This window comes from Eublepharis macularius, chromosome 7 (genome assembly GCF_028583425.1).
Source record: "Eublepharis macularius isolate TG4126 chromosome 7, MPM_Emac_v1.0, whole genome shotgun sequence".
NCBI classification, from domain to species: Eukaryota; Metazoa; Chordata; class Lepidosauria; order Squamata; family Eublepharidae; genus Eublepharis; species Eublepharis macularius.
Genome location: NC_072796.1, coordinates 130,051,441 through 130,073,703, shown reverse-complemented (window position 1 = coordinate 130,073,703; position 22,263 = coordinate 130,051,441). Strand labels below are relative to the sequence as shown.

General features: G+C 44.4%; 1 protein-coding gene across 1 annotated transcript in view; it reads left to right on the top strand.

The window, feature by feature from the left end:
* The first annotated feature begins 293 nt into the window (after positions 1–293).
* The window catches only part of OC90 (otoconin 90), a 32,484-nt gene continuing 10,514 nt past the window's right edge, over positions 294–22,263 (top strand). The window contains exons 1-12 of the mRNA XM_054985904.1: positions 294–330; positions 464–529; positions 3,561–3,620; positions 8,350–8,524; positions 9,799–9,911; positions 11,367–11,495; positions 13,043–13,084; positions 15,513–15,569; positions 17,452–17,502; positions 17,624–17,671; positions 21,481–21,534; positions 21,717–21,770. Of these exons, the coding sequence (XP_054841879.1) occupies positions 294–330; positions 464–529; positions 3,561–3,620; positions 8,350–8,524; positions 9,799–9,911; positions 11,367–11,495; positions 13,043–13,084; positions 15,513–15,569; positions 17,452–17,502; positions 17,624–17,671; positions 21,481–21,534; positions 21,717–21,770 (886 nt within the window). The remainder of the gene's footprint in view (positions 331–463; positions 530–3,560; positions 3,621–8,349; positions 8,525–9,798; positions 9,912–11,366; positions 11,496–13,042; positions 13,085–15,512; positions 15,570–17,451; positions 17,503–17,623; positions 17,672–21,480; positions 21,535–21,716; positions 21,771–22,263) is intronic.

Below are 22,263 nucleotides of genomic sequence, written 5' to 3'. Positions count from 1 at the left end.
CCTGTTTCTCCATAATGGTGATTTTTCCTCGTAATTTTTTTCCCTCACCGAGCAGAATTGCCAAATGAAATTAACCTAATGTCCTCCAGCAGTCAAACATGATGGTACAATCCAGAAAAGGCTTCTGCTGATTCTATCGACTGGTCGTTGGTCTTCTTCGGTCATTATACTAGAATCTTGTAAATGTAGGCTTGGGATACCCAAAGGATACTTTGCACATTTTATTTTGATGATGGCTTTAAGAATCCTCCCCCCAAATGGACTACAAGCCTTTGTTTGCAAACGTATGCGCCATGCCGGGAGGTGTACCTATCAAGAATCTTCTTCGGTGTACGTTTGTTTGCCGACTTGGATTTGCTCTATGTAATGTGTGAACTGTCCGGACTGTATTCTGTGCTGACTCCCAGTTTTCTTGTTTGTTGCTTTTAATTTGTTTTTCTTCTGAATTGGACTGGTGAGACAGGCGGGCAAGGATCAGAGCTGCTGGCTGTCCCGATGGATCTTCCCAATGCACCAGAAGGAAACCTACGTAAGATTCTTACATCTGTCCAGAAAGATCAAGATGGGTAGCTGTATTAGTCTGTCTAGGTAAAGGTAAAGGTAGTTGCCCTGTGCAAGCACCGAGTCATTACTGACCCATAGGGGGACATCACATCACAACGTTTTCTTGGCAGACTTTTTATGGAGTGGTTTGCCATTGCCTTCCCCAGTCATCTACACTTTACCCCCAGGAAACTGGGTACTCATTTTACTGACCTCAGAAGGATGGAAGGCTGAGTCAACCTTGAGCCAGATATCTGAACCTGGCTTCCTCGGGGATCGAACTCAGGTCATGAGCAGAGCTTGGGTTGCAGTACTGCAGCTTACCACTGTGTGCCACAGGGCTAGAAAAGAGCAAGAGTCCAGTAGCACCTATAAGACTAACAAAATTTGTGGTAGGGTATGAGCTTTCATGTCCAGAAAGACAATCTCCTTGTAAAATATACAGATGAAGGATGCCATCTTACACTGAGCCATCTCATTGTTCGATCAGATCTATATCAACACTGTCTAATCAGACTGCTAGTAAGATTCGAGAGTCTCCAGAAAATGTTTCCCCAAACATGTATCCTAAAATGCTTTTAACTGGAGATGCCACGAACTGAACCCTTGGCACTCACAGCCAGTCACAGCTGCTGGCGAAATGTCAGGAACTACAATGCCAAGACCAAAGCCATACAGCCCGGAAAATCTACAAAAACCTCAGCATTCTGTTTGCATAACAAGGAGCCAAAGCCCACCTGCTCCCACTAAGGGCTTATTTCGAGGGGGAACGCGCAGGAACACAGTTCCAGCAGTTCCCCAAAGAGGTCACATGTCAGGTGGCCCCGCCCACCTGACTCTCGGCCATTTTGGGCCCGTTTCAGCCTGGATTGGAGCCAAAATGGCCTGGATCTGGCCTCTGTCAGGTGGTGGATCACTCTCCTGTTCAGCAACGGCCCAATCCTGACCATTTTGGGCCCTTTTTTGGCCATTTTCAGCCCCTTTTTGCCATTTTGGGCCCAATTTCGGCCCTGAATGGCCAGGATTGGGTCCAAAGCAGCCAGGACAGGTGACGTCAGGGGGTGTGACATATGCAAATCAGTTATGCCAATGACACATTTCTGGTGATGTCAAGGGGCGTGGCATATGCTAATGAGTTATGCTAATGTGTTATGCTAATGAGTTCCTCCAGCTCTTTTTCTACGAAATGACCCCTGCCCGCTAATAACATTTAGGGTTTAATTGAACCCATGAAGCTGCCGTATAGTGAGTTGGTCTATCAATGTTATACACTCTGACTGGCAGCAGATGGTCAGCGACGCTGGTGGAAACCTTTCACCTCGCTTTCTACTCGGTCCTTTTAGTTGGAGATTCAGGCGACTGCATTTGGTACCTTCTGCCTGCAAAGCATGTGCTCCCCAGCTGAGCCATCGCCTCGCTACCAATTATTTCCATTTATTGTGATTCAACAGGAGCCGAATCTGCACGGGTCAATTTTACTGGTTCAGTTCCCATACTGCAGTGGGGTTTTTTTTTGGTGACTGTCTGCACCAGATTTGCTGCCATGAGTAGTCACTCCGGCCACTCTGTAGCTTTTCTGCAGCTTTCCTGGGAGTGCTTATACCCCAACTTTTTTTAAAAAATCCACTTTTCAGTAGGCTGTTTCGCTGTGCATACTATTCCATTCCCCCCCCATACCTTGCCAGCCCACTGCATTGTGATTGGCTACTCTCTTCTAGCCAGCCACTCCCCCTCCCCTACTTTCCATTCTTCCCTGCTCCCCTCTTTCCTCTTTTTAATTTTTTAAAAAGTCCAACACCGGATCAATGAATCGCTGGTTTGAAAGCATGGGAGAAAGTTCCTTTTTTACTCTTTTTGCTTTAGCAGAGGTGGGAATATTTTATAGGGGCTAAATATCTGGGTATGAAAAATATAAAAAATAAAGATTTTAATATCGAGTTTTAGAGAGGTGCGAACGGCCGCACACAAGCTGATTCCATGCCTTTCAGAGAGCCAAGCTACAAGTGACGCCTGACACAGGTTGGACACTTGTCAGCTTCCCTCACGTTTTGATGGGAAATGTAGGTATCCTGTTCTTGCAGTTGTAATGGAGAGCCAAGCTATAAAACCAGGATGCCTACATTTCCCATCAAAACTTGAGGGAAGATGACAAGTGTCCAACCTGTGTAAGGCGTCACTTGTAGCTTGGCTCAGAGAGCCAGTTTTGTGTAGTGGTTAAGAACATGGGATTCCAGTCTGGAGAACTGGGTTTGATTCCCCACTCCTCCACTTGAAGCCAGCTGGGTGACCTTGGGTCAATTCCAGCTCTTCCAGAGCTTTCTCAGCCCCACCCACCTCATAGGGGGATTGTTGTGGGGATAATAATAACATAAGGCTGACTGTATATTTTAATGATGTTTGTAAATGTGTTATGGAAATGGAATTTTATTGTATTTTAATGGGTTGCAATCTGCCTTGAGCCCACTTGGAGAGGGCGGAATAGAAATGTGAAATAAATAAGTACAATACTTGGTAAATCGATCTGAGTGGGCATTAAGTTGTCCTGAAGGATGGTATATAAATTGAATGTTGTTGTTGTTGTTATTGACTTTAGGGAAAGTGAGGAGTTGTGTCCCCGGTGCGGAAGGGGCTAGGGAAAGGTGAAGAATGGACTTAGACAACCTATTATTTCCCAGCAAGCAATGACTTTGCAGTTGCCAAGCAGTCTTTACAGGCAGAATCAGCCTGTACAGGAGAATCAGCCCCACTACGGTGGCCTCCCATTGGTTCATATAGTTCCGTGGTCTGTTCTGATTGGCAACTGCACCCTAGGTCTCAGGTAGACCTTAGACAAAGGTCTTCCCAAACCCCAGCTTCTTGAGATTCTTTAACTAGAGATGACAAGGATTTAACCAGGGGCCTTCTCCATGTGAATGTCACTGAGCCCTGCTGCTGTCCCCCCTCTACCCGGCTCAACAGATTATATAGATAGATACATGAAATCAATGTATTTTAACCTTTGAAATATATCCCTTCAGATAATTTGACATTCTTCAATGGGGTCTTTGAAAACGTGGAAGGCGTTGCGTTCTTCTTTGGTAAGTGAAATTTTTTTACAAGAAAACGGTGTTTGATTGAAGGTGAGAAATCTTGAGGTTTGGCTAATAATTATTGGATAATCTAATTATTATTAACAATTACATTATGAAATAGATACTATAAGGGATGGCAGCAGAAAATTTAAAATCAAGCATAAAGCCAAGTGCAGAGATGAAATCTGAAACAAAGCATAACTAATTTCCATGGCATGTTTAGCACTGTGAAAACTCGCTAGTAGGCGCATGACTACATCAGCAGACAGTAGCCAATAGCGTAGCATTTAGTCCCCATCTCTCTGAGCTATTTTTATGACACAATCCTTGAATCTGGGTAGAAAGCCCTCCCAAATAATTCAGTTTTGCATAATTTGTGGAAAGCTAGGAGAGTGAGAGCTTTCCTGACCATCTCAGGTAGGCCATTCCACAAGGTAGGGGCTACCACAGAGAAAGCATGTGTTGTGGCAGCTGTTGATTTTGCCCTCCCTTCTCCATTTTATGTTCAGAAGAACCCTATGAGGTGACTGGCTCAGTCACCTAGCGGGATTCCAGGGCAGAGTGGGGGGGGGGGGGCTCAAACCTGGGCCTCCCAGGTCCTGGTCCAGCTCTCTAACCACTACACTACACTGGGTGTCTCTCGACATACTTCAACATCCCCATGGAACGGGAGAAAAGCCTACGTTCTCTGGGCATTGCACAGAAGAGGACAGGGTTGGGATGAATATGGCTAGAGAATACTTCCTTCGATCTTTGATGCAGCCACTTATTTCTAATCCCGAATGAAAAGTATCTTTGCTACTGAGAATACAGCTTCTCCAGCGCCTGGCGTCCTGTTTCTGTTGCCAACCCTCCTGGGAATACGGGCTTAAGCATAAAATGCAAGGTGAATAAACTGAGAGCTAAGATACAAGTGACACCAGACACGTTTTTTAATGGGTCAGGGATGCAATTTTACCTGGGAAGTGTAGTTTTCGAAGACAGAGCTGCACGGGATCACTGGGGAAGAGAAACTTTGCAATTTTTTTTTTTTTTTTGCAATCTCAGTGGAGAGATGAACTACCAGCATGGGAACTATAATGTTCAAAGACAGTTTTAAAAAACAAAGCCATGCAGAATCACTAGGGGATAGAATCCCAGACCCACGGTGGGGGTGGGGGATCCCCTGCCCCTGCTCCTCACACCCTGCCCCCACTTACCTGAGCAGTGGGGGGGCACGCACCTTCCTTGCGCACTCCCCCGCAGCGCAGCATGCTCCTGTGCACCGCAGCCGCTGGGATCGGGCCCGTTTTGGCCTGGATCAGGGCCGCTGTGGAGCACGGGAGCACTCCTTCACTCTGCAGCGCTCAAAACAGGCCTGACCCACGGCAAACTGGGCCTGTTTTCAGCAGCTGCAGATCACAGGAGTGCTCCTGCACTTTGCAGCGCCCCAAAATAGGCCCATTCTGCCACGGATTGGGCCTGTTTTGAGGCACTGTAGAGCACAGGAACACTCCACAGCACCCAAAATGGGCCATTTCAGCATGGATTGGGCTCATTTTTGAGCCACTGTGGAGTGCGGGAACGTTCCTGCGCTCCACAGCACCCAAAACGGGCCCGTTCTGCCATGGATCAGGCCCATTTTGAGGCACTGGAGCACAGGAATGCTCCTGCGCTCTGCAGCACCTCAAAAATGGGCCCAATCCATGGTAGAATGGCCCATTTCTGGTGCTGCTCCGCATGCACGCACCTCCCTCTCCCCAAAGGTAAGTGCCATGCCCCTGTCCCCCACCGGGAGGTGAGGAGGTCGGGCAACCCTACTAGGGGAGAGAGGAACTTTGCAGGGGAGGGGAGGAGAAGAGCTGGTCGTTCATCTCTCCATTGAGATTGCAAGAAAACAATTGCAAAGTTCCTCTCCCTCAGCGATCCTGTGCATCTCTGTCTTTGAAAACCATCTTTGAAAACTACAGTTCCCGGGTAAAATTGTGTTCCTGACATGCTAAAAAAACAGGTGTCTAGCATTACTTCTAGTTTAGCTCTCAGATTATGCATTCAATGACCAGATTTTATCTGGGATGGCAAGTGTACAACAATGGTTTGCCAGCATTGGGTTTTATGTGCGTACACCGCATTTGAATGCCCATGTACAAACACCAGTGTGCCAGGTGGGTGGAAAGTACAAGTCCTATCCAGCTCATACCAAATATGGTTGTGATACTTTCAATCCTGGGAAAATCACAGTTCTAGAAAGAAGCAATTTTATAAATATCTAATCAAATTGTGGAAGAGTAACTAGGTTCAGTATATTGAAAAACATTCAGAGGCCACCATCTAGCCTGATAATTCCCAACGGGCTAGTCATCTCAAGCTCAGAACCCACTAGTCTACCACAAGTACCATTGCCAACTGGCCTGAAGAAAAATGACTAGTCCCTTGAATAGATATTTAAAGAGCGGTTATTGACTCAGTGGAGAGGGAATTCAGCATGGTATATTCTAATCTCAACAGATCTCGGAAGATAATCAGGGTTGGTACTTAGATGGGAGACCACCAAGGAAGACTCTGCAGAGAAAGGCACTGGCAAAGCACCTCTGCTTCTTACTTGCCTTAGAAGCCCCTTCCTGGGTTTGCCATTAGTTGGTAGTGACGTGATGGCAATTAACACACCGAGAGATGGACCAGGGGAGGGAAGGCAGCATGGTGTAGCCCCATCTCATCAGATCTTGGAAGCTAAGTAGGGTCTGTACTTGGATGGGCAACCATGGAAGACTCTGCAGAGGAAGGCAACGGCAAACCACCTCTGCTTCTCACTTGCCTTGAAAGCCCCTTGTTGGGGTCACCATGGCCATTTTCACACTGCTTACTGGCCACGGAACATCGCGCCGAGCTCCTGGAATGGCAGCGTCTTTCTGCGGTTCTCGCGCGAAATCGCGCCAGGAAGATGCTGTTGTTCCAGGAGCTCGGCACGATGTTCTGTGACTGGTAAGCAGTGTGAAAACTGCCCATAAGTCAATTGTGACTTGATGGCACTTTATACACACCTACATTGAATAAGTGATGTTTTTGACTCCATGCAATGAAAAACGTCAACTGCCCATTTCCACGCACCATTACTCCACTAAAGGAACAGAACATTTTTCTCAAGACTAGTTGGCAGCTGTAACCACAGGACACCTGTGAGTGCATGCACACAATTAATTAATTGATTGATTTGATTGATTGATTGATTTTTGTGAGCCCAACTTTGCAATCTAATTACTTGTTCAAGAAGATAGGATTCGATAGGCTTGCAGTGTGACAACATCATTAGGGGGAGGATACAGGATGGACCTGCTGAGCAGAGCATTTGGAGCAGTCCAAATCTAGAGTGATGGCACTCATCGGGAAATTGGCTAGATAATCTTTGTAGGGAAGCCCTACTCAACATATTAACCTGAAATTCTGTTTTTATTGGCCTGCCAATAAGGTTGCCAATTTTTTGACGTAGTTCCTTGAATATCCTTTGACCAGCAACAACAATTAACAGAAGATTGTGCCGGGGCTATGAAATGGAAGGCTTCACCTGCCAATTTCTACAGATCAGATCTCTGTTAAGGGAATGGGAGCTGGCTGAGACCATTTTCTTTCCGTGCCAGTTGGTGATCCTAGTCACAGCAGACATATTTATATCCATCATTTGTGTCTTGTTAATGTTTTTTAAAAAGACAATAAAACAAAACTTTAATTTAGTTTTGCTAATTTGAAAAAAAGAGAGAGAGAACTTTCATTGATCGATTTCATTTTTATCCCACTATTCCTCCAAGGAGCTCAGTGGCCTATGTGGTTCTTCACTCCTTCCTTATCCTCACAACAACCTTGTGAAATAGGTTGTGCTGGGAAAGGATCACTGGTCCAAGATCACTTAATGAGTTTAATGGCTCAGTGGGGATTTGAAACCAAGTCTCAATATTTTAACTGCTACCCCACACTGTCTCTGCTCACATTGAAGCATTTTTGAACCGAAGTATCAGCCAGATAAATGACTTTTTTCTCTATCCTCAGGGAGCTCATATGAATCAGATCAGTGGAAGATAGTTGATGGTTAAAGCGAGATGAGATGATATGTTAGTAATTCTGCATTCAGGGTTCTTTTGCTTCATATATAGCCTCTAGGGACCACAGTTAGGATTGGGACTTTATCACATAATGAGAGGTGTTAACCTTTTGCCCCGTTTTCCCAATGTGAATTTACCCTTCAAAACTGCTCTTTGATAAGTTGGTACACCCAAACAAGATACAGGATACCTGTATGTTTGTTCCAATGAGGCAATTAGCACAGGACTGTTTCACACTGGGACAATGAAAAACATAGTTTTTGGTGTAGTGGTTTAGAGCGGCAGGACTCTAATCTGGAGAGCCAGGTTTGATTCCCTACTCCTTCGCTTGAAGCCAGCTGGGTGACCTTGGGTTAGTCACAGCTTCTCGGAGCTCTTTCCGCCCCACCCACCTCACAGGATGATTGCCATGAGGATAATAACACACTTTGTAAACTGCTGAGTGGGCATTAAGTTGTCCTGAAGGGTGATATATAAATTGAATATTATGTTATATTACGGAGATAAAGAGCCTCTTCTCCTGTGCAGCAGTCCCAATTAGACCCTCTCCACATCCATAGCTGTTATTTGCAAAGGAAAAATGCTTAGGAACTCTGGACCTGAAGCTCCCAAAATCTTATTGAGCATGGCCATCGGTAGTGTATTCTTGCCTCTTCTTGTAGACTGTTTGGGTTCCCACTTCACTTGGCTCCAGTCTATCTTCACTAACTTCCCTGCCCTCCTCACCTTCGTAAGCAAACTGAAGTGTGTGACTGACCTCTGCCCAAGAGATTTTGAAGACTACGGCTGCGCCTGCCGATATGAGATGGAGGGCCTCCCTGTGGATGAAGTGGATGGGTGAGTTTGGGATGGCAAAGATGTGCTTCCCATTTTATATTGGGGAGGACATTTAAGAGGTATCCACCTCAGGGAAGATCCTACCCTTCCCATGTTCCATTGAGAGTGCATGATTGACTCATGCATCCCTGTGTCAGTGCTTCATGCATTATCAGCCTACACCACTTGCGCTTGATAATGGTTAAATGCAATTGTTAGCCATAAATATATCTGTTTATATCCAAGGGAAGGTTAGCATTGAAACCCACCTGGCTCCTGAACTGAAAGCTTAGAATGACAGTTGTGCTTAAGCCTTTCAAAAAGTCCCCCTTCATTTCTTAAGGCCTTAATCCCTAATTCCAATTTGCTTGTCATTGTTCATTGTTAAGGAAATGTGGTTGAGCCAAAGGGGGGATTTTTTTGTGGTTTAAAGGTGTTTTTTCAGGATTTCCTCTAAAAGAAGATGAAAGTGCTTGTCTATTCAGGAAGCACTGCCCTGAATAAGCTTTTTTTGTCTACACTACATTCTTAGGTTTGCTGGGTGATCCCTGATTGTTAGAACCCAAGACAGCTCAGGAGGTATTAATTCTAATGCAGTATGAAATATATGATTTAATAAAGTGCTAAGGGCAAAAACAATATGTGTCAATCAATGTCATAAATATCAGTCGTGATATTTATGACATTGATTGGCACATATTGTTTTTGCACTTAGCACTTTATTAAATCGGATATATTTCATACTGCATTAGAATTAATACCTCCTGAGTTGTCTTGGGTTCTAACAGAGTGTATATCGGAGGTACCCTCGTTGCTTAGCCTATATTTTCTAGGGTGATCCCTGATTGGCTATGATAACTCAAGTGACCAGGAAACTTTGCCTTTGCTATAAATCCACCTTCTTTGCAAGAAGGTGCAGTGGCACATAGACAAATATGATGCTCTAAAAAGCCTCATGAAGTCCTCACATTTGTTCCATGATCCCTGATTGATTGGGATGAATCTAGGAAGAAGAATGATTCCCTTACGTGAATGTGAATGGGACCAGAAAGATTCACATTAACTTTTCCCCCAGAAAAAAATTCAGCCCTATTCCACCAGAAAGAACCATTTTTACCCTCAGAATTGAAATAGGGGAACAATTCGTTAGGCCTTATGAGAGAAAAGAATACTCTCCAAGAGATCTCACTTGAAGCTGAGCCTTGGCTCTGAAAACGGATTATGATTCTAAGCTCATAGGAAGTCCTGAGAGCTTCCCATGTTAATTTATTGGTTGGATTTTTTTTCTAAACAAGCTGCTGCTTCCAACACCGCAAGTGTTATGAAGATGCAACGGAGGAAGATTGTGTGTGGGATCCTTCCAAGATCACCGTAGATATCAGCTGTCTAACCAAAAACCTCACCTGCGGTAAGAATGAGAAAAGAAGGTGGTGTCAGGAATCTACTCTTCGATTATGGAATAACAGGATAGGACTAGGAATGGCTGGTTTAGTTGATTTCATTGGCTTTTGTTGCCTTTTTAAAACCCTGGGTTTTTATTTATTTATTTATGCCATTTATGTCATTTTATGAGCCAGTGTGGTGTAGTGGTTAGAGTAGCCCTTTTCAGATATTATTGTCATGCATACTGGAAACCTTCCAACTGCATGTAACAGTCTCACACTAATTTGCAATAAGGTGTGAACAGGGGCAACATGCGTACTTACCATGTGTGTACAGTTGGCATGCATAAATGTGAACCTTGAAAAATCCAGGGGCCACTTCGTGCATACCAAAGCTGTGCACACACGGTGCCCCTGTTAACACATCATGGAGACCGTGCACATTGAGTTGGATCCAACCATCTTCCAAGTAGCTCTCCTTCAGACAAAAGAGACTTCCGCCAACTTCAGTGGCTTCTCCTCCAACCAAAAAGCCCTTTAAGTTAGAAGAAGGTGCTACGTCGATTGAATGCAATTCGAGCAAAAGGAAAAGTGAGATATAAATATTTTAATAAACATACTTTGCTCAGTGAGTAGGAGGAGAGGGGGTAAGATCCACCCCACCAGGAAGATCACAACTACTATAGGCCCCTGTTATGCGAAGTTTGTTAGGTCTGGGTACATGTGACTGTAAAGTCCGAAAAGGACTTCTCCTGGGCTAGGATGTGGGAGACCTTGAGTTAGATTTCCATTCTGCTGTGAAGCACACTCTTTCAGCCAAACTTAACTACACAATTGTTGCAAGTCTAGAAAGGGGAAGGGGGTGCTACTCTAAAACTCTTTGGAGGAAAGGCAGAATCCAAGTATACTAGGTAGGTAAATTTTTGCTCATTACAGATGGCTGTTTTAGTTTTAGTAATTGCAGAGGGGCAGTTGCAAAATGAAACAGCCATCCAGTGGAACCTTAAAGACTAGCAATATTTATTTCAGCATGAGCTCTGACTCATGAAAGCTCATTCTGAAACATATGCTGTTAATCTTTAAGGTGCCACTGGGCTTCTGTTTTCGTTTTAGGAAACCAGCAGATAACACAAAGACACAATTGATTCCCCCCGCCGCCCCGATCTGTAATTTCCTGAGAATCCTGGCAGATCCAGTCCTCTGAAAAGCATCTAGACATGTAGGAAATTTTACGCAGACATGGATTTTTGCAAAGCAAATGTGTTTAGAACTGTGTCTGGTCTCCCCGAGGAAGGCTTTCAATCTTGAACTTGTTCCACGCTGGTTGAATAGTGTCAGGAGCACAATTTACACTCTACCAGCTACCAAATGAAATGCACTTGTCCAGGTCAAAACCTTGTAGAGAGAAGGCAGATGGTGGAAACAGATATCTCAATAGGACTTTGTATGTCGGCCTTTAATTCCCCCCCTTTCGTCTCCAGAGTCTGAAGATCCCTGTGAACGCCTTCTCTGCAACTGCGACAAAGCGGCTATTGAATGCTTTGTGCATTCTCGCATTAACTCTTCCTTGAACAGCCTGGATGTTTCATTCTGTCCCTCTCTGGTTACGGGTGAGGATACAAAACGGGGTGGGGGGAACACAGTTTCTTGATACCTGACAAAGATATCTTGAGACTCTCGAAAGCTTATCTGCTGGAAAATCTTGTTAGTCTTTAAGGTGCGACTGGACTCGAATCTTGATACCTGTAGATGTCCTGCTTTCCCTTACTTAAATTCTGAGTTATAATTTCTCCACCAAAAAGAGCATGCCTACGGCTTTTGTGCTTGATGTGATGTACAAAATTAATTTTGTCTGGTTTTGGAGTGGAAAGAGAAGTAATGGCTATACATGCTTTCTAAGTCACTGCATTGCCCAGATAATATTGCCAACTGCTATAGCCTACTTCTGTGCCAAGCAAAAGATCTGGCCCATGGGCATCATGGCCTGGAATTGAATTCATTGCATGTTTATTTGGATAATTTATATGCCGCCTCTCCAGCGCTCTGCTTGAGGCACCTCTAATTGCTGCCGACGAAACAACTGAAAATGGACAGTTTCAATGGCTGGTTCATAAGTTGGCAACCTAGACCCAGAGGCCAAAGAAGCTGCACTCATTTTCCCAAAAGCCAAGCAGGCCAAATAATTGCAGCAGAAACCCCCACAATCTCAGTTTTATTTAATATAACACAAGTATCTAGCTCTCACGAATGCAAGAAAGAGTTTGGTATTTACATTTATTTAAGAGCAGTTACGTATGCTGCCCCATAGCCGTAGTGAAAAATACCTAGAAAAATATCCAAACTACAATGGGGAGGTGGCCTTTGGCTTTGGATTTCCAACACTTAGCAAGGGAGTTAAACTAAATGAAATATACGGCCACTTCCAATGCTAGAATTCGATGAAAAACATAATAAATTCATGAGATAGTCTATATTAAAATAACTGGACAAAGTTCTTAACAAATAAAACCAGTGCTGAACACAGTACAATATTTAGTGGCTAGGCAAGTCTAAGAAACTAAAGTAAACCTGGGAAGGGCATTGTAACGTCCAGGAGAGACGGGCTTGGATTCCACTAGAACTGGTGCTTTCTTCCAGGGCAAGAAATGTAATAATAATAATAACATTCGATTTATATACTGCCCTTCAGGACAATGCTACACAGAGTGGTTTGCAAAGTGTATTATTATTATCCTCATGACAATCACCCTGTGAGGTGGGTGGGTGAGGCTGAGAGAGCTCTGAGAGAGCTGTGACTGACCCAAGGTCACCCAGCTGGCTTCAAGCAAAGGAGTGGGGAATCAATCCCAGCTCTCCAGATTAGAGTCCTGCCGCTCTTAACCACGACCACCACCCATTCAAGTGGCTAGCTGAACTCCTTGCTTCAGGAAAAGGCTTTCTGGACCAGAAGAAGCACCAGTTCTGGCAGAATAGATTCATGAGATTAAGCACACAGCACTGATGAATGTGCTGTTGTGGATGAGCCTGCATTTCCATTTGAAAGGGATGTAATTCAACGGTCTCATCTATCCTTGATTCCTCCATCCTTTTCTCTGAATCATTCTTCATTTGGCTGAAGATCTTTTTTTAAAAAAAGACCTCATTTGTTCCCTTTCAGAAATAGCCACTGAGAAAAGTCAGACGACCGTTTTTGCTGCGGGTATGTCTTCTAGCTTACTCAGTGTTTACCTAACCGTGTATTCATTTATCAGTGTGGTGGTGGTGGAGAGTGCCTTTAAGGCATATCTGGCTTATGGTGACCCCTACTGGGGTTTTCAGGGAAAGAGACTAACAGAGGTGGTTTGTCATTTTTTTGCCTCTGCAACTTTCGTCTTTCCATCTTCCATCCAATTGCTAACCAAGGTTGACTCTGCTTAGTTTCTGAGATCTAACGAGATCAGGCTTGTCTGGGCTATCCAAGTCAGGGCTATTTATCAGTAGTTCTGGCAGATACCAGGTACAAATCCTTCAAAAAGGAGATATTTGGCAATTAAATATGGTGAAGTCATGGTTCATGGGTAGAGCATCCACTTGACATGGAGAAGGTCCCAGGTTCAAACCCCACCACCTCCAGGTAAAAAAAGATCAGGTGGTAAGTAATATGAAGGATCCTGACTTGAAACCCTGAAGAACCATTGCCAGTCTGAGTAGACAATGCTGCCCTTAATAAACCAATGAATGGTCTAATTCTATCATATGAAACTGCCTTCTACTATCACAGGTGAGGTGGAAAGTGCCATCAAGTCACATCCAACTTATGGCTACTTTAGAGGGTTTTCAAGACAAGAGAGATTCAGAGGTGGTTTGCCATTGCCAGCTTCTGTGCAGTGATGCTGGATTTCCTTGGTGGTCTCTAGAGATCGGCATGAACTGGGGGAAAAAAACCAATGGTGCAGTTAATAATTCATCACGTTTCACGAACCACGAAGTTTCACGAACTTGCTCCGGTTCACGAACCAATTCATTTGGTTCATGAAAACATCACTTGCAGGTCAGCAAAACATCACTTCTAGGTCAGCAGAAGGTCTGCAGAAAGCCTATCCCACTGTTGCCTAGGAAACTGATTGATCGGTGCCAGGCCGTCTGCAGTGACGAACCGAAAAATGAACCAAACGAACTGGCCTAAAGTTTGTGGTGGTTTGTCAGAAATGGGCTCTGAGCGCAATAGCTACCTTTTGGAAATCTAAGTCTACACCCTCAATTGATAACTGGCACAAAAAAATCTGGGACCATTATATATCAGAAAAGTTATATGATAAAATTTACCAAGTAGAAAATTTTCCAAGAACAACCAACTTTATTGAGAAATTGTTTCCTTTCTTTGAATCTCGAAAATAATAGTTCCCTACCTGGTCTTAAATTCTTTCATATATATGCAAATATATAAGTAAGCTGTCAATTTAATATGTTAGAATTTACAAGTACTTTCTCCTTATATTTGTTCAGATATATGCTAAGATATAACCTTCTAAACTGCTTTAAAATGCACTCAATTGTTACTTATTATGACATGTTATGTGTTTATTAATTTTGATGTATGTATTTATTAACAGATTCAAGTATTAACTTCTTGTATGACTGCAAATTCATGATTGTATATAGTTTAATAGTTTATTGTTATAATTTTTTAAATAAAGATATATTGATAAAAAAAGAAAAAAAGAAACGGGCTCTGACGAACTGCTGGTTCGCGAGTCACAAACTGGCCATTTGTACCAAACTTTGGTACACATTTTGGTTTGTGCCCGTCTCTAGTGGTCTCCCATCCAAGTACAAATCAGGGTCAACCCTGTTTAGCTTCTGAGATCTGATGAGATTGGGTTAGCATAGGCCATTCAGGTCAGGTCTGCTATAATAACATCACAGGTCTACTATCACTGACATGTGAAAACCAACATGTTTATAATACTGTGTTGCAGTATTGTTGTCAGACTTGGACAGGGAGTGCCTGGATTCAGCTCTCCACTCAGCCATCAACCTTGCTGGGTCATTGATCACGGATCATTTATCAATTAGTCTTGCCAAATGCCTACCTCATAGGATTGTTGTGAGGATAACACAGGAGGAGGGGAGAGGCATTTTTATATATTTGGGCTTTGATCCAGCAGTGCGTAAGCAGAAACATAAATTGATTTAGCACAGTTCTGCATGTGCAACATATAGAGCTTTCCTCCTTATGGGACTCAGAAATTGGTTGCACAAAATCTTGCACAAGTGGTAACGCAAGTGGGGACACAATACGTTTGACTTCATGCAAGTAGTTACTACAAGTCTTTCCCCCTGTGAATCCATTATTGGATTCACAGATTCACAAAATTCCTATTGTCTAGCGCAATAGGAATTTTGCCCTGGATCAAACCCATTATCTTGAGTTCCTTGAAGGAAGTGTTGGATAAAAATATAATTATCTTATATGGCTATCAAAATAGATGTAAAATCATCTGTGCGATAGAGGGATGGAGTAAGGGAATCCTGTGGCCAGAACCCATGGAAGTTTTGGGTAGCATTTAAATTGCTCCCAAGAGGTTTTTGTTTTAATAGCAGCAGTTTAACTTGGCTACCCTTTTGGAATTTGTCTGTTTTGGCAGAGCTGCGGCAGCAGGAGACAGAAAATTCTCCACTGACAACCATTCCTATGGCCGAGGGTATGTGTGTAAACTCCGCTGTATTTTGTTTGGGATAGCCAGGACCAAACTGAAAGCACAACAGGGGGGCAAATTCTATAATAATCTGAATTTGTTTTACATGCATGTTTTGTCTTTCCCCTGTATTTGTTGCACTCCTTCTAAAGCCCCGAGTCTGAATTCCTGCCCTCCTGCCCAAAAAACAGCAAAAGGGGGATCAAGATGGCCCAGTTGATGGGGTACCCCAAAGATCCATCATTTTGGCCGGGATATGGCTGTTTCCCCCCTTTGCGGCACCCGTGACATAACACCCTATCAGTGTTCCCGCTAATGTGAGCACGTGAGCAATTGCTCACAGATTCTGACTCCTCCACTCACAGCTTCTCAGCTGAAGCTCACAGGTACTAACTCTCAGGTGGCCCCGCCCTCCCACTCAGCTGGTGCCTGCAGGTACGCCCTATAAGGATGGAGCAGGGATGGAGCCTCATCCCACTTCTCTCCTCCCTTCCTGGCTGTGGCTGACTTGGCCCCCGGGGCAGAGCCAGAGAGCTCCTCCAGCCACCGCCAGCTCTCTAGCTGGGGAACAGAACAGAACTGAGCGATGGAGCCCAACTTGACCACTGCAGCCTGAACCCGCTGGTATCCCCTCAGCCCCAGACAGCAGAGGAGAGGAGGCAGTTTGATATTTAAAAAAACATGTATGAATGAATGCTTGTGTTGTCGTTTCTAAGCAAGAAACAGTACAAAGTAGTTTTTAGTTTATGTTTGTAGACTGAAATATATTTTGAGAGCGATGTTAGCCAAAATTCTGGACTTTGCTCTCCCCCAGGGGTATAAGTGCTCACCCAATTTTGTGAAGTACCCACTCTTTGTTTTTCCCACTACTGAGGTGCCTTGCACTCTAAGTCCGCATGGCAGGGAGCTCTGAGATAGAGCCGCATGCCGCCCATGCACCATACTTACTGAGTTTAGGAGCATCCTGGATGGGATTCATGTAGGGTGAGGGGCTGTGATTGGATGTTGAGGAGGGGGCTTTGCAGCTGCCAGGGCACAAGGGGATTGGTTGCAGCTGTAGTTGGCATCTTGAGCTCCTCAGGGCCATGCAGGTGGGAGGGCAGTTGACTATTTCCTTTGCATCAGCGCCTATGCTGTTTTTTATGGCATAAATTCTGTTTGAGAGGGTTACCTAGCCTGGAGCGGCTTAGAATGCCAACTAACATCCAGCTTCCCACCCCCACCCTGCCCACTCCCACACCAGTGCATGGGGTTTATACCCAAGGCTCACTGGTGGCTGGCCATCAAACAGGGGCACTGGTGTGGAGGACTGTTAGAGCTCCACTGAGAAGCTACACCTGAGTAACCTGGGCTTACTGAGACACAAGTGCACGATACATCAGTGTAAAAGATAGATTAGGCTGCCCGATCGCCTAATGGGGGTACGGAATCCTCTGCTCCCATCCTACTACTCACCTGGTTGTGTGTGTGTGGGGGGGGGGGTAAGATAGAGGAACAGGCCTCCCGGGCATGCTCCCATGTCAGCGCAACAATGTCACTCCTTGGAGTGACATCATTGTGCTGCCCTGGGAGCACTCCCACGCTTCACAGCAACCTGATTTGAGCCCCAAACGGGCCAAATTGGAAGTGCAGGAGTGCTCCCAGGCTCTGTGAGATATCACTTCCAGGAACTGACATCATCACACAGGGCCCAGGACCAAAAGCGTCCTTTGTGTGCACACAAGGAGTTTAAAAAGGTGAGTTTTGTTTACCCCCTCCCGCTGGAAGGCTAGTCAGTTCCCTGAGCACTTTCTCCCCCCTACCTTAGGATTGTGCTGAAAAAGTCCTTTGGGACCTTAAAGTTTGCGTACTCTCACAGGCATACCCTGGTTTGTTATGTATCTTCTAGTAATTCCACAACCCACTGATCATACGATGCTCAGGACTCCTAGGGCAGCATGTAAGTGCTTCACAACCACAATATGATTGTGTGATTTATATATTTGATATGTTCTATTACTTTCATCTGGGTGCTTGGTTTGTACAGCACTCACAAGCTGTTTCCTTTCTCTTTTAAACAGTTACACCGGATGTGCAGAATGACGGAGGTTTGGAGATCTTCAGAGGAGGTGTGTGAGATTTTTATGTAATGTAAATATGTTCAAGGTAGTGCTACACAGAAGTATGTGTTGCAGACATTCTGGAGTGCAAGGACCATAGTTAGTTCCACTACTCAAAGTTCTCTGCTGCTTAAACAGCAGAATGGTTAATCCGGTCCCAGTTGTAAGCAAGGGCTGGCATCTTCTGTTAAAAAAATGCTTCAGATTAATGGCAGACTCAGTTGCTTCTTTAACAACATACTTCCCCTTTGTGAGACCGAGACATTTAATGTGTGATTTTGCATTTCATTGCAGTTTTGAAATGATCTTTGTTAACCGAGTTGAAATGGTTTTCGCAAAAAGTGAGATATACATTTTCCCCGCAAACTGTACATTTAGAAAAAATTTACACAAATACTCCAATGCTTCTTCAAAGGAAAGTGACCTTTAACTTTTCATCACTTGTATAGGAATATGAAACAGTAATTTACCCAAATCTGAGCTGAAAACGAGCACGTAAGCTATCGAAGAAACCTCCCCAAAGGTTCTAACCAATTGGCTTAAAACTTGAAAATTAAGAGCCAGAGGAAGTCTGTTGGTTGGTTGGAAGAAACAGGGAGGTTGCATCAAAAAGATGCAGTAAAATTGTTTCTAACTTTCTTTCCCCCTCTCCTCTCCCCTCTTCTTTCCCCTTTCCATTTCTTCTTTTCCTTCTCCTTTCCCCTTTAGAAGCTCCAGACTGAGAGCTTGAGCTGCAAAGTTGTTTAAATTGGTTATTTAAGGTAAATAAGGATTGGTATAAGTTTTGCAACTGCCAGCGTAACTTTAGAATCCTTATCACTCAATAAAAAGAGTATTATCATAGGGCCAAGCTACAAGTGACGAATGACACAGGTTGGACACTTGTTAGCTTCCCTCAAGTTCTGATGGGAAATGTAGGCAGCTTGGCTCTTGTCTTGCAGCTTGGCTCTCCGACTGCTGTCCAACGGACTTTTCAACTGTCACTTGTCCAACATTCCACCAAGCTGCCTACATTTCCCATCAAAACTTGAGGGAAGCTGACTCTGATTTTCCTTGTAAAATATGTATCTCACTTTTCACGAAAACCATTTCAACTAGGTTAACAAAGATCATTTCAAAACTGCAGTGAAATGCCAAATTGCACATTAAACCTCTCTATATCTCACAGAAGGGAATGCCTCTCCTACCCTGACAATCGCATCACATTCCCTCACATTGTGGCATTCCCTCTCCTGGAAACAAGAAGAGTCTCTCTCTCTCTCTTCCAGGACTAGTTCAAAGTATTCAGTCACCCCAAGTAAACTAATCCAAGACATCCTCCTGTACCACCGCTTCTGGGAAAAGCCCAGTTAAACAATAAGTTAGCTAGAAATTGGAATAGAGTGAGGGGAAGGAAAGTATATTTACTGATCCAGGAGAGTAGAGTAGTCCACGGAGGAAGACAGCAGCTTCAAACGTCCTGCGTTCTTAGCCAGGAGAGAGTCTTAGCAAAGGTGACCCCAATGGACCAGCGCTTGGATCCAGTAAGTGTGCAGTTTGAATGGGAAGAAGCCCTGGTTCTTATAGGGCAAAACATGTCCTGAGGCAGGGAAGCCCCCTCAGCCATTGGAACAAACACCATAAAGGTCCGTCTCTGGGCATTACAAAGGTTTGATTACCTGCTACCAGGGTTTGTGAAAGAAAATGCAAAGTCTCTCCTGGAGCTGCACACAAGGGGCAGTTTGCTAATGAGTTAAGTTGATGGGTTTAGATATGAAGAGACATAGGTTCCCAGAGAGAAATTAACTTATGCATGCTGATTGATTGCGCACAAGTTTTGGGTGGGGACATGTAATCATGGTAAGAAGGCATTGGAATGTGCTAATGGAGTTACAGAGCAAAGCCTGGTATTGTCAAGCCAGTTGCTTGGAAGATAGTAAATCCAATCACCTTAATCCTTTGCATTTACAAGCACATTCCCCACACGCCTGAATCTCTTGGGTTGAGTCCAGCAACATTCAGTCTAGCCAGCTTGGAATTTCCCCTGGTGCAGACCAAGCTGCATTAATCCGGGGGCCCTGTGACCTTTTATATCAGAGGCCTCTATTAAAGGTATATCAAATATGGTGAAGGCCAGGGCCGACTGCTTACAGTTGCAGCCGAAACCTTGGAAGGGATTCCCTGCCTCTGCCTCTCATTATCCACAGCTGCTTGGAACAGCAGTGGGAGAAAAATGTTTAAAAAGTGGCCATCAGGATGGTGGTGTGAGTTCACTTCCAGGAAAAACCTGGAAGTAATGTCACACCTCTCTAGGAACTATTGAATACTTTATGGTTTAACTGGGCTTTTCCCAGAAGTGGTGGTACAGGAGGATGTCTTGCATTATTTTGCTTGGGGTGACTGAATACTTTGAACTAGTCCTGGAAGAGAGAGATCCTCTTCTTTCTTGCAGGAGAGGGAATGCCTCTCCTGCCTTGACAATCACATCAGAGCATGCAAGCATTGTTTAGAAACAAAGTATGCTTTTTCTTTACAACGATTGGTTTTACTTGTGTACTAATTTGTTTAATCAGCGAGTGAGCTGTGCAAGGGCTATGTCACACGATGTCTTCACATCTCCCACATGTCTGCCTCAAGTCTGACGTGCACTGGAAGCTTTATGCTCGGAACTTCATCCCATTGCATGTGTGGGCCCAATTCAGATCAAGATAGAGGCATGCAAAGAGAGAGAGTTAAGCCTTCCCCCTCATGCCATGCCATCTGTGTAGGACCCATGCCTGGAAATTAGGTTCCATGCCTGGAACTCCTGGAGTGCATTTGATCAGCAAGATCCAGGGCAGACAACTAGAGGAAACAAAGAATTGACCCCCAAGAGGTGTTCGATGTATTGTCGAAGGCTTTCACGGCCAGAGAACGATGGTTGTTGTGGGTTTTCCGGGCTGTATTGCCATGGTCTTGGCATTGTAGTTCCTGACGTTTCACCAGCAGCTGTGGCTGGCATCTTCAGAGGTGTAGCACCAAAAGACAGAGATCTCTCAGTGTCACAGTGTGGAAAAGATGTTGGCAGGTCATTTATATCTACTCAGGAGGGGTGCAGAGAAGATTAGCACATCAAGCACCAATCCATATGCAAAAGAACCTCCTCAGGATACAGTGAAGCCTCCCGCCATTAGCATTCCACACCCTGGGAAACTCTTACAGGATGACTCAGCTCAACCCCACTGCTGGCGAAACGTCAGGAACTACAATGCCAAGACCACGGCAATACAGCCCGGAAAACCCACAACAACCATCAATTGGAAAAATGTCTGAATGCAAAGAAATCCACTGCGCTCCAAAAGTGTTGTGTGCTCAGTGATGCCAATCTGACCAGTACTATCTACCAAAGACTCTTTTTCAATCTCACTTATGCTTGATCCTGAAAAACAACAACCCTCTTTAATGATTTTCTGAATGCACCAAGATTCTTAGAAGTACACAGGATAATTTACAGGTAGTGTGTCTCCCCCGCCCCACCCCCGAGATCATGTCAGTTACCCCTGTTAAACATGAGTGAAATGGCTTTAGGCCAGCAGCTCAATTCCATGTGTTTAGTGGGGGTGTGGAGAGTGAAATCAATTCATAGCTGATTAATGGCAACCCTACGTGGTGCTTTCCTAGCAAGAGATGGTTTGCCATTGCCTGCCTCTGCGACCTTGGTCTTTGTTGGAGGTCTCCCATCCAATTAGTATCCAAGGCGAACCCTGCTTAGCTACAAGATCTGATGAGGTTGGGTTTGCCTGGGCTATCCAGGTCAGGCAGAATGTGTTTATTAAATGGCCCATTTTCTTTGTCTTTAGCAGATGGTGTTTCAGAATCCATTGACTTGTTGCTGAAGAACCCAGAACAAGGAGGTAAAGATGTCTGCCAGGTTGATACATCTACCGTCTCCTACATTAGTCTACATCACCCCATTGGCATTCCATCAGTTTTAACTTCTTTTGACAACACAGACTTATTAGCAAAAACATGTATCGGGCTTTTCATGATTCATTTTTTCCAACTGTAGCAGTATGATTTTTATTTTTGTCTTCAGCAGACATTCCTTCAGAGTCCAGTGACCTATTGTTGCAGATGCCTGAAGTCAGAGGTAAAGAATGGCTTTTAATCTCTTCTCCTACACCAGCCTTAAGGGATGTTCTAACTGCTGCCAGTGTGGCTCACTTTCTGCTTGTCTGTGGAAATTAGGCAGCCAATTAATCAATGGGTTGTTTGGTTGTTTGGAACTTTTTATGTGTATTCACAGGAACAAGCTACTTGCATCCATCGGAAGCCCTTCCTCCGCTGATCAGCTGGAAGTCAGATTCTTCTTATTTCCCATCCTGGAAACTTTGCTGCACCTCAGACTTGCTGAGTTGCAGCAAATTTAGGGGCAAGGGTGATCAGAAGCCCAGTTGGTTTCCCATTTCTTCTCCCTTGCCTCAAGCTGTCAGTTTGGGGGCAGCGAAAAGGAGAAAAGCCAGCTCTTTCTCTTATCTATTTTGCAAGGGAGCTCGGAAACATTTCATCTGTCCCTCCACAGCTTGGATTGGAGGAAAGATAAATGAGTTCTTTCTCTCCTCTTGCAATGCAGCTATCGAAAC